The sequence below is a fragment of the Crocodylus porosus genome, unplaced genomic scaffold (assembly GCF_001723895.1).
Source record: "Crocodylus porosus isolate Cpor-Errol unplaced genomic scaffold, CroPor_comp1, whole genome shotgun sequence".
Lineage (NCBI taxonomy): Eukaryota > Metazoa > Chordata > Crocodylia > Crocodylidae > Crocodylus > Crocodylus porosus.
In genome coordinates, this window is record NW_017728921.1 from 8,202,066 (window position 1) to 8,220,311 (window position 18,246).

The window sequence follows — 18,246 nt, forward strand, 5'->3', positions numbered from 1 at the left end:
ATGTATTCAATATATGTATTCAGTGTATACTTATATACATACATTATGTATGTATGTATGTGTGTATTTTATATATACACACACATACACATATATACGTATGTATGTGTGTGTAAATAAATGCAGGCAGTCTTGTGTCGGTGTGCATATTATATATATATATATATTTTTTATATACAAATTCACATGGTAGTCACAGTCTGACCCCCTCCCTAGCAATTTGTTTGGTAGGAGTCTAGATCATGAGTCAAAGCCAGCGTGACTTTACTTAAAGGCAGAATGCATTACAAGGGTTTCACACCATAAGAAAGGATTTTTTTTTCCAGTCCAAATGTTTGTGTATTTTAAGTTATTTTTCACTCCAGCAACTGGCAATGCTATTATCTACCTTGTCTGTTGCAGCCAGTCTTGACAGCTAAAACTATTCAAATTAAATCAAAATGACTCAGTACTAAATTCTGTGAAAAAGCATTGAAATCCTGAAATTAGATTTTAATTTTAAATGCAATATCACTTGAACATGTCACGAACTACTGATTGTTTCTGACATTTTCAGAAGCCAGATAAAATCTCTCTCTCGTTTCATACAACGTACCTCCATGGACTTTAGGAGAGTTATTTCTGATTTTCTGCTTTGAGAGACTGAAAGCCTCCAGTTAGTGTTATTAGAAATGAAAAAACCAGGATGAGATAAATACAAAAAGAGTGGCGTCACTCCATTTTTCACGTTGTCTCTTTCTCTTGATTATCACGATCTTTGAGAAGGGAGTACGTATTATAAATGGGATAATCATTTCCTGCTGTAAAGGAGTATTAGGAGGATAAATTCCTGAAGAAATGAAATAATATGGGAGTCATGTAAGAGGTGTTGTGTTATGTACATGCATTCAGCAATTTGTGGACTACATTAAATTCTGGTAAACATTTGATCAAAGCTCTTCACATAATGACCCATCTCCAGAATTACAATCTGAGCATAATTGTTCTGTCAGAGAGCCAGAGGCAGTGGGAATCTCATGCAGTAGATTGTCATTTTTTAAAATATATCCTAATAAGAGTAGCACATCTGTGGCTCATTCCTGTGTGTTTGTGGCTCTGTACAAGAGTGCTTCCCAATTTTATGTTTTTCTACCGCATTTTCAGATTTTCAAGATTCTTTTTGATTTGCATTTCTTATCCCCGGTATCCTGACCATGACTGAAGTGCTGCTTTAAAAGACTTATCTTGACAAATTAATTTTGAAAGAACAAAAGCTTAGAAAAAGTGACTGGGATATATTATTATCTGCAAAAGCTTTCCCTGTCTGGATATGGCAAAGAAAAATTCAAGATTAAAAAGCAATGCTTTGCAATCATTTAAATTCTTGTTAAAATGTTCTGCATCTGCACTGGTATTTTAGGGGCGGATGCCATCTTTGACACTGGAGCCAGAATAAGGTTTTGTTCATATTATAAAATGCCTTCCTGGGAAGCGCTCCCATCTTTTTACAGATACGCATTAACTAAACTTCACAAAATCTTTGAATCAGGGACCGTGTTGCAACCTGGATGTATATTATTGCTAAGCTACAGGTTGGAAAAATAAAGCGCAGAAATTTGTGTTGTTTGCACAGCCGATTATAGAGGCAGCACTAGAACAGCAGGAGCCTAGCCCGACTGTTGCTTGCTGTGAGCACTGGACGGTAGGCCTGTGCGGAGCAGCTAGTATTCGCTTTGGATTCAGATTCGGGCGATTTGGGGGACAGTGGAGGGGCTGGGGGAGTGAGGAAGGGGGGGTCAGGGGAACTGGCAGGGGTACCCCCATGATCCCCTCCCCTAGTACTTACCAGCTTGGAGTCAGTTGCAGCTCCCTGCTGCAGCCATCACAGACTGTCTGAATCATCAAAGCTCTCCGAATCTTTTCCGAGCTTTGAATCGATTCGGACCTTTAAATTGGTCCCCTGATTTGATTCGGATTCGGAGATTCGGCCACTGAATCGGGCCGAATCGCCTCCGAATTGAATCACCACCCGAAGCTTCGCACAGCCCTACTGCACTCTAGAAAAATTAGTATTTATGCAGTATATAGCAAAGCATGAAAAGTGCTTCATTTTCTCTCACGGGTAGTATTGACACTAACCTAATAGAATTTCCTTTCTAGAGACTGGGCTTATTCATTTCTCAAAAGTGCCATCATTTTAACTGAGCCCAGCATGCTAAACTTTTCATCCGTGAAGCAACGTTGCTTTGAATACATAGGCTGGTACTTAACTGCTACCTACGTCATTTAGTATTCAAGATTGTAAAAACCTGCTTCTTATTCCACTGACACTTGTTCTGCAGTACAAATAGCATAAAATTTATTTAATATTCTAGAGAATGCCAATACGAGACTGCTAGTCTCTGCGTGTGTATATGACTATATGATAAGTAACTGCTTTGCTCCAGAGCATATGGAGAGCAGAGCCGTCTGCTTTGGTTAAGCTCCTGAACAACTCCTGTTGCTACAAATCGGCCATTATAGCAGCTGACTGCTGTTCAGTCCGTGACATCACATCACATAGCAGCAAGCAACATCATCTTTCTCGAAAGAACTAATACAGCAAAGTAACCTTGCACCCGCTCAGCTGTATACATCTTGCATTATTGTTGGCATTTGTTTTATTTTTTTATATGGGATTTATTGTTCCACACATAATACGACTAGAGTGAAAGAAGTCTATCCTGTGCTGAGGGCTTCTGAAATCCCCACCCTATTAGTATTATTATTATTACTGTGCTAGTTGTGTGTGTTCACACCTGCTGTCATTCATTTGCAAAGAATTTACTTTTCTGTCAGCATTCAGAATTTTTTTTCAATGCTCTCTTACAGGGATTCCTCAAGATTCAGACAATGTATGCCTCTTTATTTTGATATGTGGACTTAGAAGAGTCAAAGATCCTCTTTATTTAGTAGATGTATTTTCAGGTAAGTACCCCTGGTGTTGAATATCCCCATGAATGTCCCTGCTCTCTTAGCTGGAGACAGAATCCAAGCCACTTTGACTTACTGACCAAAATCACGGGTGTCCTGCAAAACGTTATGGTGTGCAATGATACAGAATTAATTAGCTTAAATCACAGGACAGGAACGCTCAAATCCTAACAGTGTGAGCAACATCAAAATACTAAGTACTATCTTCAATCACATTAATCAACTTAATCCCAGAGTGTGAGTGCCGAATGTGTAAATCTGATGAAAATGTGATCCACTTTCCAAGTTGAAGCAATACTACAAGTAGTGTTGTCTAAATTGTGGCTGTCCCAGTTACAGAGATACTCCCATGGATTTCAAGGAAGGAGATTACCATATCCTCCGGGGACCCTTCCAGCCCAAATGTCTATGAAATAAGAGACCCAGCATCTGTGTGTGTTTGTCAATAATCAAATGGACATCGTTTGATAATACTCAATTTTTGTGTTGCATTTTAGAGTGGCACAGAAAAGAGCCCAGTGTCCACCTGGCTATAATTGGACCTACAGTAAGTTTTAGTTGTGGGGTTGGTTTTTTTTTTCCAATCTAAATAATTGTGTGGGCTCATGCAGGTTTACTCAACTGGGAAATTTTTCGCACTGTTTTCAAATAGGCATGGAGTTTGAAATTTTACAAAGATTCAAAGTAGAGTACCAAATTACTGTAAAGACTTTTCATAAGAGGTCTTGAACTGTGGAAATCTAATATTCTGCTATTTAAAGCTCAGTTTTTTAGTACTGGCTAGAAGAGATTCATTATGGTCTAGTTATGGTGTGCTGACTTGGAAGGGAGACTAAGAACCCACTTTCACTGAAGTCAATGGGACATCTCTGACGTTAAAGCAAGCAGGTCCAGGCCAAAGTCTTTGTGCTGCAGCACTTAGGAGGCCCACTCAGCATCAATCCCAGCCCCAAAAAGCTGACAGTCCAAGCACAAGAGGGTCTAAGTCTGCAAAATGAGCTCTACGGTCTAACCCAGGGGTGGGCAATTATTTTGGGCGGAGAACCGATTACTGAGTTTTGGCAAGCCATCAAGGGCCACATGACAGGCAGCCAGGGGCAGATAAATATTAATTTTCTTCTAAATGTTTAGGGGCCCCACAGGCCAGATAGAATGGCCTGGCAGGCCGCATCTGGCCCACGGGCCGCATTTTGCCTACCCCTGGCGTAACCTGTACGTACCATCAGGTTATACTCGGAAGGCATTATACACATGCTCCAGGAGCATGAGTGGGGGGAAGCTGTGCTTTAATTAGAGCGGTCCTGAGAGCTGCTTTAATTAAAGCACCTGAATCAGTTTGTGCATTGACATCCCCATGCTTAAAGATGGCGGCAGGGTTGCTTTAACTAAAGCTCATTCAATGAGCCACTGTTTTTAAGCGTGAGGATGCTGATACACGAGACACTGGAGTCTGCTGGAGCACGGTAATTACTGCGCTCTAGCAGCCACGACTCATTGAGCCTGCTCTGACGTGCTGTAATTACAGCATGTCGGAGCAACCTCGCTGCTCATGTATAGGCACCCAGAGTCACTTGTCATGTGAATGATCATTTTACCCCATTACACTTCTCAGCTGAATTGGGCACAGCCAGGATTTTAAGTTGAAGTAATTTTCGGTACCAAATGGCCAGAACACAGCAAGGTAGCGAGGCAAGCAGCTGATAGTGGAAGGAAAATAAAAGTAGAAATAGCCTCATTTCTGCTTTAACTTACACTTCCAGCTCCACGGTATACTAGTTTACTCTAGTGTTAGTCTGACTGATCTTTTCTATTGGGCTTTAGATGAGGCCTGTAGACTCGCTTACATTTCCAAAAAAGCTGTAAATTAGCTCCAAGCTGTAAGTTAGTCCAAGTCATGGGCTGGCAATCTGTATCCTATGGGCTCCATTTGGGTCACTGAGATTGTATCTGCTCACAGCAAAGTCCCCCATGGCCTTTGGGACAGCTGAGGGCTCATAGGGGTGCATGCCAGTAGGTCCCCTTAGTCTTGCACCCTTTTCTCCCCCAGAGATGCTATTCAGAAGCTAAGAGCCAGTTCATTGCTTGGTGGCCGGTCACACTTGTGCAGAAGGCTGTTGTCATTTTTGCCGCATTGCAACTAGAACAAATATTCTCTCCAGTTTGAAATGTTATGTTCCGTACATGCATCTGATTGGATAATGATATTCATGGATTTTGGTCTCTTAGAGCAGAAGATGCAATATTGCATTTGACTATGGGATCAACTTTTGGAGAAGAAAACATCAGAACATTTGTATTTTAATATTTGCCTCATTAGTTACATCTCTTTGGGTTGCCCCCCTGAATCATAACTGTATGCTCTAAGAGGAGAAGCATGGAGTTTTGTGCATGAATGAGGTTGTCATACATAGTAAAGGATAGTAACGGTCATATATGAGGGTTTTTCACTGATTGTATTAGAGACCATCTGCAGGGATATGAGGGCGATACAACATGCCTGCTATTCCACGGTATACTTCAGTGCAGGTGATATACAGTTTGAAGGGTCTACGGATACTGCAGTAAAAGTATACATGGAGAGAGGGGATGGCAGGATTTGGTCTAATAGCTGCTACCTTGGTACAAAAAACTAGTATTGCTGATTTTCTACAGGTGAGGTCATTGTTGTAGAGGCTACAGAGGCTTTGATTTAGCACAAGTCTGCTAACAGATGTAAAAAACAAAAAACAAAACCAGCACTTTACCAGAAGAGGAAGTGCATTAGTTCGACCTGGCTCTCAGCGTCCGTATAGATCAGGCACTTCAGCAAGGCTTTTTGGAGCTTTTTTCTAAAGCTGATTCAATCAGCTATTAGATAAAAGCACCAAAAAGCCAAGCCGAAACATGCGATCTGTTCAGATGTTGGGGGAGCCGTGTCCATCTAACACAACAGCTCTTCTGGGCATGTGCTGGGCTCAAAAGTGAAGTGCCATTTTGGGGTTTTTTCCCCCATGTCTGTAAGGAGCTGTGATATTTTTCCCCTCAAGCGCTTTGCTGTCTGGGAGCCTGGAGCTCAGTACTTTGTCTTGAGAGGTTTGTCACTTGAAGTTACCCATAAGGACGGCTTGCTACAATATTTGGTAAAATGAAATTCCAAAGAAAGATGAGATTGGTGTCCATCTAACCAGCTGGCTCACCTCAGATCCCAAGAAATGTTTGTTAATACGTCCATCTGCAAGTAGTTAGTCCCGTGATAATCTTAATTCCTCCACTAAGTAATTTGTCTTGCCACCTGCACATGGTTAAATCTGCTTATGCAAGATGGAAAGAGCAGAGTTTAGGCTGCAGTCCTACAAACACACAGGTATGACTTCAGGCAGGAGTAGACCCATTAACTTTGATGGGGCTATTAACCTGTATAAAGCTCAGCGTTTTCAGGGTCGAGGCCCTGGAGATAATCTCTCAGATTTTCTCTGCACGTTTATTCTCCAGATTTACATGGATTGACAGTTTCCCTTTAGCACAATGGAGCCATTACCTGCAAAATTAAAAAGCGGAAATACCACCTCCGTTGTTAATAAAATTTTGTAGTCTTGTCCTGCTGTGTCCTTCTGAACCATTGCCCCTCTCATGAACCTGGTAGACTTGCTGGGATGAAATGTGCCTTCCACCAGGTTCGGTATACTGCAGTTTGTCTTCCCTCCCGCCTCTCTTCTGTAGATGCAGAGGTGCATGCCTTTGTTTCATTCAGCTGAGATGATTTTAATGCCATTTTGGCTAGTCTGAATTCACACACAATTCACAGCTGTCAGCTGGCACAAAACAATGCTAGGCTCCTGGCTGACACCAGGCAAAGCCTGGGGGGGGGGGGGGTGGCAATGTTTAGAATGGAAAAAAAATCATTTATATTGGTTTTAAAGTTTCACAGAAGTGTTCTTATATGATCCACACTTCAGGCTAAATCTGAGTTGACAGCATCCTTTGAAATGAATTATACATAGTACTGGTTAATATTAATGTGCGACTACAAGTTTTACACAGGAATTTTTCTCTTTCCGTTGATTATCGTGGCTTTGTTTAACCTTTTTGTAAAGAGCATGCAAAAAGATACCATTGGAAACTACGATTTTGTAAGTTTAGGGGGTAGCCGCTGTCGTGGCCATTACAATTCTGGTTGCTCCCCATGCTGTCCAGATGACATTCACTGTATTTGCTGCTATTTCCAAAAGCCCCACTTCCTGTAATCATCTGATTAGGATTCAGAATTATTATTAAAATAAGCAGGCTTCCAGTCCTCATGGTAAGTGAGAACATTTCGACCGCATGGCTCCCCAACCACAAAAACAAGGCAGCAGATAAAAGCACCCACTTCTTCTTTTCTTTTCTTTTTTTTTTAAAGAAAATTCAGGATTTTATAACTAGCTCTTTGACTTGCAAGGATTAGTCACACCGCCCCGCTGTGCAGAGGGGCCAGGACAAAGGCAGGCATCACATAAGCCAGTTCAGGCTTGATTTGGGGCCATTTAAATGTGAGCTGCATGGACCTTCTGTTAGGAAGAGTAAAACTCAGACTTCTCTCATCACAGGAAGGTTTTGTGTGTCGTCATTTGCAATTATCACCCCTTTGAAGTCCATCTGTAAAATAGAGACCAGACTGATTTAAAAAAAGAAAAATCAGAGCCTTACTGTTCTCTGCCTACATGCCACTTGCGGGTTTTTTTCCATGAGTTCGGTGGAGTGCACAGCAGCACTTTGCAGAGAAAGCTCAAGCCACCTCTGAGCGCACCAGCTCTCAGTTTGGAAGCAGGATAGCCACCTTGGTGCAGCACTGTACTAATTATCACTAACAATCGCTGCAAGATGAAGCAGAACAGTGCCACGTGTACGTGACTACGCTGCTTCTGGTCAGGATCCAGCACTGTTTCGCTGCACAGTGCTGCTTGGCACTGTATCGACTGAGTGATTTTTTTTCTTTTAGTGACAGTAGTTTGTTAAACAGATGCAATGTTCATCAAAAGACAAGACTTTGGTAAAACCATTGCTGGTACCACACCAGATTGTTTCTGCTCTGGATTTACACTCATTCCCAAGGTGAGGAAAAAAAGCTCCAGGCTACCTTACAGCACCCTCTGTTCTGGGCCAAGCTGGGACCAGAATGAGCCCCAGGCCTGACCGGAGACCAGGTTGGAGAACCAGGCAGTCTTGTCCAACCTTTTTCTGTCTTCAATCTGCTCTTTCTAGCAAGTGACTGGGACAGCTCAAAGCAGCTCTTAGAGAGAGAGCCTCAGGATTCATTTTTGCATGAGATATCTGTGGTTTGGGAAGCTGACCTACTGCAGCAGCAGTTCTGATTCACAGCCAGAGAGCAGCTCCAGAGCCAATCTCCCTCTGAATTATTTTCCTGTGACCCTAAAAACTTCCAGGAAGAAAACATTTTTGATGGGAAAATAAGTAAGAGCTGAATGGGCAAATAGGAATTTTCATCGTACTCATTTAGCTTTGGTCTTTTTAAATTTCCAAACATACCCTGTCATTGAAGTTGCTTTCACGTTTTTCTTTTTAAGTTCATTTCTTTCCACTCTGATACACCACAAGATTTGAAAGTGAAGTGGTGTGGAAGAGAAATCTGGAACAGGTATCATGCAGTGTGCATCAAAACATGCAGTTCCTCCCACAAGTGAGGATTTTAGGCATCTCGGCCGTCTCTTAATTTGCCTTGCTTTTTTTCTTGAATGAGTTTTATTGCAGTAAGTAACCAGCAGCCCCATATTAATGTATACAGCACATTCAGAGAGGCCAAAGGGCTGAACAAACTTTAAAAAAAACCCTCTTGAAACATTTTAAAATATTTCCCCCCAGAGCAGGCTCCCCAAGTTTTATTAAACCAGATTTGCTTCTGACAAAGCAAGCATCTTCGTATGCCAAAATAAATCTCATCTCTATTTTGTGCGATGTGCGATATGCTTGTGTTGATTCTTATACCCCAGGATTTCATTGAAACCCATGGAACTACTCTTGGAGTGCAGTAATATTTATTTGTGAACATCACCAGCTGCCTATTAGAAGTTAGCAGGATCCAGCAGATTAATGCAGTTTTGTGGATGTGTTTACAAATCATCCCACACATCTGAGCAGACCTATTTACTCAGATGGTGTTACTTCTGTAAACACAGCGTACAGGCTCAGGTACTATAATGCTGCTGATAATTTTATCTTTCGTCTCCCTCCCACACTTTATTTTTCCTTATCTCGGTGCGTCTGATTAATAATAAAGATACTTGGAATGGAAGCTAAATTTCGGCAACTCTCCCTTGCAGAAGTAGGAGCTGACAGCATCTCTTTCTGAAACAGATAAGATCCTTTTGCAGAATTTCTGTTCATTATAGCCTCGTCTATTGTGGTGTAACCTCTTTTGCCACAATAAACTCTTGAAATCCCCTAGAGCTGTACCACGTAATTTCTAACCACAGACACGGAAAGTACAGAATATTGCTGTGTGTATAATGATACTATTTTTCATTGGCGACTATTTTTTCATCCGTCTGACTTCTTTCTGTAGCTGTTAAGACTATCTTTGAGCTGAATAGCAAAGAATCCAGGGATGGATTGGTCCGATCAAGTCATCTTGCCCATCTCCTTAATAATGCACTGTTGTTCCTTCTACATTTCCTAGTGTATTTTCTTTTGACATTTTAGATGAACCAAGTGGTGCTGCTTCTACCACTTAACTTAGAAAAATCATTCCACAAGCCAGTAGAGAAGTCTTCCCCGAATGCAACCGACATTTTTCCTTTCTTAGTTTCACCCCAGTTTGGCTGCATATGCCCCACAATCTTCTGCTGTACAGAATAAATCCTCTCCATCCTTGATGGTTGCATCCTTCAGTAATTCAGGCTGTTATGCCTGCTTCCCCCCAGCTGCTTAGTCCATAACTATATACTCAACTCTTAAAAATTCCTCTTGATTTAAATCATCGTAAGACCAGTTGAATCAAACAAAACAACATTTCTGCATACACTTAGTTAGAGATCAAAACATATTTAAGTATGTGTGTGTATATTCATACCTAAGCACATATATGTTCCCTCCCCCTCATTAATGATCCTTGCTGGGACATCTGAAATAGCATAATTCCCTTACTAAGAGGCAGAATAACCGTGGCTTAGCCGTGTATTCCCTGCTCGAGAAATCATGAGACATGAGTCCAACTGTTGGCTTGCTTGGACACCTTGCTTCACCTGCTAGTATCACTGTCTTCTTACCTGGAAAACAGGGCAACAGCAATTTTCCAGAAGTTATAGCAGGACTGAAACTGTTGGGAGGTTCAGTTTATTAATGTTTGCAGCCATGCTGAGATTTTGAGGTAGAAAATAATATTCTACTGAAGAGCACCTAACATTTAACTATGGTTCATAAACTATGAAACTATCTTTTAACAAGGGGCTTTGTAAATAATTGGCTTTTTGAGTCAGCGGCCAAGTCAAACATTAAAAAAAGAAAGATGCAGCAAAACAGAAAAAAAAATCATCTCACCAAAGTCGGGTAGTTTCAGGGTGAACGGAATAGTTTGTTTGACCCAAAAACAGAAGGATTGATTTTTCAATGCCTGCAGCATAGCCAAGAAAAACCACAGGCTGGTACCACAATATGATTGCTACTGCTTCCCATTTTTACCAACACGGAGATGAATTGTAAGACAGGATCCAAATCCATTTTCTCCCATGTTCAGAGCAGGGAGTTGAGCTTGGATGTCCTACCTCTCCCAAGAGCTTCCTAACCAGTAGGCTACAAAGTCACTCTCATACTCTTGTCTCTGTCTCAGTGAGCATTTAAGCAGTCCGTAAGAAATGGAAGAGCATCAACAGGAGAGACTAAGAGCCATCCTGTCCGCCCCCCAATGTCATACTGCACAGTGGCTAATGTGGTCTCTTGGGAGGAAAAAAAGATACATCCAGAGCCCATGAGCCTGAGGACAGACATGAACCCAACGCTCCCATATCCTGGGCGATTGCACTAACCACTCGCTTATTAGTTCAAAGACTGAACCACAATCCTGAAGACTCCTCACCACCATCCCTAGCACTTAATTTCCTTGGTTTTTATTAAAAGTCCCCAAACCTCAACGTTTTGGAAATGCCAGAACATAAATATGCTATTGTTTCTATTTAGCCAAAACTATTTGGGTCCCATTTGCTGGAGAGCTTCCTTGGCCCTGCCTTTATTTATTTATTTTTGACAAGTCATTTGATGGCCCCTCATAAAGTACCACCCAGCTCTTCTGCTTCACGCGACTTCCAGCTGCTTTCTTTTCCAGCTATTGGCCAAGCAGGCTGGAACAAGAGGAGTTGAAAGCGCAGTAGATCAAACGTTATAGTCAGCTGTGAAATGGAATAAGAGTCCTGAGCAGCAGGATTTTTGGTTGTAGCCATGATGGTCTAAGGACAAAGGCAGGCAAGGTGCTTTGAGTAGATGTGATCTCTTATGAACTGATGAGATGTAAAACCCTGAAAAGTTTTCCTGTAAAAAAACTATATTTTTGGGAAGGGAGGGGTTGTTTAACAGGATGTACTCAGGAGTTCCCAAAGTCTGACACATTGTGCGCCACCAATTTAAAATGACACAGCCTCAAGTCCCACCGGCAAATTTTTCAGGTCGACCTTGGGTACCACCAGCAGATTTTTGTCATATAAAGTAATTACAATAAATCTGTTAATGCGTACCACTGACAGGCTGTCTGCGTACCACTGGTGGTACCCGTACCACAGATCGGGAACCGCTGGTGACTGGTGCAAACTCCTGCTTGGCATGTTTGTAAGGAACGCAAAATAAACCATCTGGCTGTGCAAGGAATCACACCATGCAAATCTCGCTACATAGAAATATCCTTTTCCCCGAGAGCAGCGGCTCAAATACTGTGGCCTGGTGGTTCCTCGCCATCTGAACGCAGTGTTTTATGAACCAAGCCACTAATATTTTTGGTCAAAAAGGGTCAGTCTGCTCATTTAATGCCTACAATGAGGGACTTTAAGCAACTTCACCGACCAACCGAGTAGTTGGAAAAAAGTTCTTAGCTAGGTGAGTCAGTGGACTGAAGTTATACAAGCAGATGGTCCCCGGTCCACTTACAGCTTACATGAACATAGGCAGCCTTTAATGCAAGCATAGATCAAGGCTCAAATTCATACCTCTGGACCCGTAGCAAGACACCCGAACCGTTCTGCCACCACACCCTGCTGCACCTTTGGGTGCCAGTGTAATCACATTGCTAATGTAGAGCTTCCACTTATTTGTTTGGGATGGACTGTCTACATCCATGAGCGCATGAATGGAGCAATCGGTAGCAAAGTCGCTATCGGTAGCATTGCCTGCCTTGAAAGTAAATCAGCATTTCAGCCGGGTTCTCACGATTTGGGCCAGGCACCTTGGATCCTCTACCAATGAAACCATCCGTCGGACAGGAACAGTATTTATGACGCAGGTAACCATCCCTTGCCTCCCGGTGGAACGGCTGGGTTAGGCACCAAGACCTAACAAACTGCAAGAGTGACGAACTGTATTTTTTAGCCATCTTGCCAACGGCAGAAGAGGAAAGACTAAATCACGTACTTGCTTGTAACTATTGCATTGACTTTAATGGGAAGAAAGAAGAATCCCTTCAGTGCAGAATTTAGCAACAAAAGTAATATTTTAGGGGAAAGCCAAAAAAGATATTTATGAAGTAGTGGTCAGGAAGTTCAATAGAAAATGTCAGAGGAACCTGAAACTTGACAGCTTGATTCAGAATACTGATCTGTCGGTCTGCGGCTAGACGTAGCAAATACCAAAATCTTCCTCGAACTTCCCTGCAGACAACCACCATCAAAAATACCCGATGAGACAGAGTTTCATAAGGCTATTCATTGTTGCATGCATGGTAGGAATTAATTTCCAAGTGTCATAAAGATTGGCATGCGCCCTGAGTGGATCGCCCCTTCGGTTTCCTGCAGAAATTGTTCCCATACTGAAAGGACAAAATAGCAGTTTTAAACTCAAGTCTTTAAAGTGTGTGATTGGGTTTTTTTAAATTTTTAAATATCTTGAATAAGCATTTTGTGACCTATACCAAAGAATGGTATTTATTTGACAAGCTCCCTTTGGAATAATTACGCACTATATGTTCCTTCTAAAAGGAGAAGCACCGCATGAGCAGGGAGCAAATATTAAACTATACTGTCCCCAGGTTTAAAATGCTGCATGTTGTGCAGCCTCTCATAAATCAACTTAATATATTCAATCCTCTTTAATAAAAAAATTTTTAAAAAAACCCCCCTGTGCTATCCTTCATGCTTCTGTCTAGTTCCGATTTCCAAATACCTATTTGTTTTTTAAAAACTTATTAAAGCAACAGCCTTTAAGAGATGCTGTGGAAATAAAGTCTGCTTGACTTCATTTCCTGTGTCTATAAAACCGTTTTTAATAAGCCTAGAATACTTCTCCTTTTATCTTCACACATTTTAGACTTTTATGTTTATTAGTTTTTCAAACAAATGCTTTAAACAATGCCAGTATTTTAAATCTGCTTGAATATGGCCATCAGCATGCTGAAGAGCACAGGATACAGGGTGAGGCTGGCTGGGTGTTGAGAAGCAGAAGTGGGTAGGAAGGCTCATTGCTTCCCTCTGCCGACAGCCCGGAGAGCATCAGACCCGGCACAAAGGACGGATGCAGGGTCTCTGCCACTTGGGTGCACCCAGCTCCTAGCGTCATGCTCCGATTCTTTCAGTCCCTGGGGCAGGTTGTCTTTGCACTGCTGGATTGCCACGTGGCACATAGGCACCCAGTTAATAGTCATTTGCACTACAGTACATTTGACATCCAAGGCCCATAGCAGTGAAGTTAGCAGACCAGAAGAGACAGCCCCTGTACCCAAGGACTTCCATTGTGAAGAGGGGGAAAGACATGATTCTCCTTACCTCCACTGTGGAGGAGAGTTTGTGATCAGAGTGACCAACTTGCCCAAAGCTAAGAAGAAACCTGCATCTGGCTGGGAACTTGGTCTCCTTAAGGGAAAGACTGCACAGTGTGCTAGGGGTTGACTTTATAGCACATCGGCTGCTTACAATGTGAACCCCCCCCCCCCCCAACAGGACTTTACTTTCAGCTCAGTGTGCCTCTGTGCCATGTGCAATGCATTCCCAGAGGAGACATCACATTAGTTTGACCTGGCTTACCCAACGTCTGTATAGATCAGGCACTTCAGTGGGTCTTCTTGGTGCTTTTATCTGATACCTGCTTGAATCTAATAGTGGATTGAATCAGCTATCAGATAAAAGCACCAAAAAGCCCTGCTGAAGTGCCCGATGCTGGGAGCTGAGTTGACCTGATGCGTTTCTTCTTTCGGATAAGTGCTGCTTGGGGTTTTTTTTTTACGTCTGTCAGTGGCCATTACTGAGACCCTGCATCAAGTACCCATGGGTATATGCTTAGTGGGTGTTAAATGCCAGTTCACTCACTCCACTTTCAGCTCAGGGGAAGCTCTCCTAGCGTGCACCAAGTGTGGCTGCAAGAGGAGTTAGCACGGAGTAATAGAGCAGTTTATGTTCGACCCCATCTTAGCCGAGTACCACTGTCCCTGGGTAGCTATGCGCTAGCAGTCCAGGGCCTTGATCTCAAGGTCATTTCTCTCTCGAACAAAACGTCACTCTACCAAATGCAGTTTTTTATGGCATGAGTTAACCCCTGCTCTTAAAGAATAGCATGTTTTTGCAAATGCTGACCCATGGAAGTTTGTGTTTTCCTTTAATGTGCCTATGCACTGCTACGTGGAGACATAACTCTGTGTGTGTTTCCTTTTTAGGTTGACCCAGTCTTTGTAAGCGAAGTCAAAGAAAAGCTTAAAAGGCAAGCTGTCACCGTTATGCTCTTTGTCAGTTTAAACAGAAGTAGGTGGCTCCTGAGCTTTGTTGTCTATGCAGATCCTTGCATTTAGGGGTGCAGTCCGTTGCCTGCACGTCTAACCAACTAGCTCTGATATTTCATTTGCGAGCCCTATGCAAACTCTATTACACGTGCTTTCAATTTCCCACAATCAGATAGCCCGTGCATGTTGGTCTGTGCTAGCTCACAGCTGATTTGGAGGTCGAATCCTTCCCTTTATAATCTATGTGGCTTTTTTCAGTCTGCTCTTTGCCCTTGCTTCTGCAAGCACTGACGTGCTGGTGGTTGGCAAGCGAGTGGGTGAACAAGATAACCTGCCGTGGCCTTTCTTTGTCTCAAGTTTATAAGTTCTGTAATTGAACGGTATAAATCTTAGGGAGCAGATTTTCTTCTGCTGTACATAAGAACTGCCTGGCTGGAACAGAACAAGAGGCCGGTTTCCTGGCTGGTTGCTAGTGCCGGTCAGAGAGTTTGGGGCACAGTTAAAAAGCAGCACAGTATATGTGCTCTGTAGTGCCACTCCTGGGAAGAAAGCTTCCTGGCTTCTTCTGGGTAGCTGGCTCAAAACCTTTTCATGGAGGTTATTTTAAGTGACGGTCCATATTCCCCAGGTGTGGCATGTGGCCCCAATTTTGCCACAGCTTGTACAGTCATTTTACACCTATACCACCTGGTATAAAGGCTACAAAACCAGAATTGCATGGTCTAGAAAGGTAGATGAACTGGGACTCAATGGGACCAGAGTTATGTTCATAGATCCCTTACTAAAGTGCTCTGCCCTTCTCCATGCCTCCATTTATCCTCACGCTCTTTTTCTGTCATGTCTGTATATAGACCGTAAGCTCTTCTGGGACGAGACCAAGGTTTACAGTATATTTATACAGCACCTGATGCAGTGGAGCTCGAGTCTCAGATAACATGTTGAGGCGCTGCTGGAGTACATATGAGACAATTTATTTAGTAGAAGTGTGAACTACTGCACAGATTCTAGTCTTACGACTTTGTACAAACAGAAGCTTATCTAAGGATCTAGCAATATTATAGCAAGACTCATAATAGTACTCTTGTTGTACCCATTTTACAGATGGGAAACTGAGGAAAAGAGAGGGACAAGTCATTGTTAGAGTTGATATCAGGACCACGATTCCTGACTGCCAGGTTTGTTCTAACCCCTAGGTTATAATTAGCTCCCCTAAATTCGCGGAAATAAACTTCTTAGTGCACAGTAGGAGATGGCGTAACTATTTACATTTTATTTCTAGGTCACCTGGGGTGCATTTATTACAGGAGATACCTCAAGATGATCTGCATGCTGCGGTGAAAAGATGCTTTGCTGTGGTGAACAGCTCCATTTCGGAGGGGATGTCTGCTGCAGTCCTGGAGGTAATTGTTTCTAAGCACGGAGGCTGTGCAGAGGACACATCTAAAATTGCCTTGTATATGTTGAAATCTGTGTCAACATTTCTGTCTTCTAGTTTAGAAGCCAGCAAAGATGAAACCAAACCGCTTTCTTCACAGGAGTTAATAGAAGTTTCTCTCTTAAATCTGACAGGTTTTTAAGGACAGGATGTAATTTCATCAAGCCTGTTAAATTAATGTTACAGAACCTTAGGTACGATAATTATTCTGATTTACTTTGACTGTCAGATAGTCATGGTTCAGTATACCCTTCCTTATAAAGTTGCTAGAAAGCACTTTAATTTATTTTTACATCATGTTCAGAAGCGAGGCAAAGGGCTGGATTTGGTTACTTAATTCTGTAGCGATTAACCATGGCAGACTTGTTTTATTCATCTACCATACTGGTGGCAAAAATTTATTTCAGGGGCCCTCCCTGCTTACTCTCACAGGTCTCCGAAGGGGAGAAAGCAATGGGTTTACATGGAGCGGGCTGGACGCATCCCGGGGTTTTGGTGCACCACTGACTCAGGGAAGTTGGCTACCCATTGAATCCATGCCACGATCTCCTGCAGCAACTGTGTGCTTCCCCCCGGGGTGCTGGATTTCCCTGGCGAGGGGTCAGGGAGATGAGGAGACAGAACCACCACTGTGGGTCTCCAGCACCTCAGCACAAATGGACCTGGTCTCTAAAATCAAGGTTTTGCTGGGTCTGGGACCTGCTTTCCTCCCAGAGGTGGGGACTAGCACAGGGATTTGTAGAAACCTCCCCCGGGGATGTTTTTTCTTGCTGGAGTTTCCAGGAAAGAAAAAAGATCCCCGCCTTTGGCTTTCACTACAGGAGGGAACGGCACTGCTGACCACACAGGGAAGTTTCTGACACACACTTGATGAGTCAAAACTAGGATCATACTTGTTCACTTTTAAAGAAACCACCTGCCTCGTTTCAGGGTTGAGGTCTGCTCTGCTTTGCCAAAGCTGCGATCCCGACAAGTTGCGATTCAGACCGAGTCAGTTAACGGGAAGTCTTTGCCTAAAACAGACTGTCATTATTTTCATACCAACGCTGCTAAACAGTTGGCTATTGCTTCCTGGGGAGAGCTGCCTCTCTATAGACTTCTATTAAGTAGTTGCAATGAGTAAGCTTATTTTCATTCCAGGAGCAGGTCTGCTACACAACCCCTTGTCTCATTGAAAGCCATTATAGAAACAGAATGGTAAATGGTTTCCTATTTATTGCTCTATCAGTTTTTTAAAACTCGCAGCACCGCTAAGCCACAGGAGCTTCATTGCCTTTACCACACACCTTGCTCAATCACTTACAAGGTTTCCTTCCTTCTGATTCTCTCTTCCCCATTAAAAAAACCAGTATTTTGGAGAAATAATCCCCCAGATGTATTCATCAGTATTTTTCCATGTTGGATTTACTTTTATCTCCTACTTGCACAGAAGATCCCTCTGTGCTATTTGTCTTTCTTTACTGGTGTGTGCATCATGTCTCAACTTAAGTCTTGTCTGTAGTTTAATCCATTTGACACGACTGCAGAGACTTGCTGTGCTGAAAGTGGAGGATCTATAGTGGTAACTTTGGTAGCTGAATACACTAGGGCCAGGGACAGAAGTTACACACAAACTGGTTTAAGTGATCAGGACCCTGTAACAGAACAGAAGTTCAGTGCACATCAGCCAGTTTCAAAGCATCTGAAACCAGTTTGTGATAAACCTGGTTGAATGCAGTAGCAGATTTAACTGATTTAGGTCAAACTATTTTATGAAACTTCTGTCCCAGACCCCTTCCTTGTTCAAGTTAAATCACAGTCCCCCAGCATCCCAGCATGCTTTGCAGCCCTAGGCTGTCTGTGCCAGAACAGTGAGGGCTGTGACAACAGGGTGGGGTTGGGAAACCCAGCTGGGGACTGCAGCCGGGTCTGCCTGAAGAAGGGGGCGGTGGGGGGCAGCTGGAATGCGTGGGGGAAGCAGTGGGATAAGTCCCCTTCTGTC

At 42.8% G+C, this 18,246-nt stretch overlaps 1 protein-coding gene across 1 annotated transcript in view; it reads left to right on the plus strand.

Annotated features, from left to right (window-relative positions):
- GLT1D1 (glycosyltransferase 1 domain containing 1) overlaps positions 1-18,246 on the plus strand; it is an 87,386-nt gene that overhangs the window by 49,300 nt on the left and 19,840 nt on the right. Inside the window, exons 7-10 of the mRNA XM_019539388.1 lie at positions 2,851-2,946; positions 3,450-3,499; positions 14,768-14,811; positions 16,110-16,230. Coding sequence (XP_019394933.1) covers positions 2,851-2,946; positions 3,450-3,499; positions 14,768-14,811; positions 16,110-16,230 — 311 coding nt within the window. The remainder of the gene's footprint in view (positions 1-2,850; positions 2,947-3,449; positions 3,500-14,767; positions 14,812-16,109; positions 16,231-18,246) is intronic.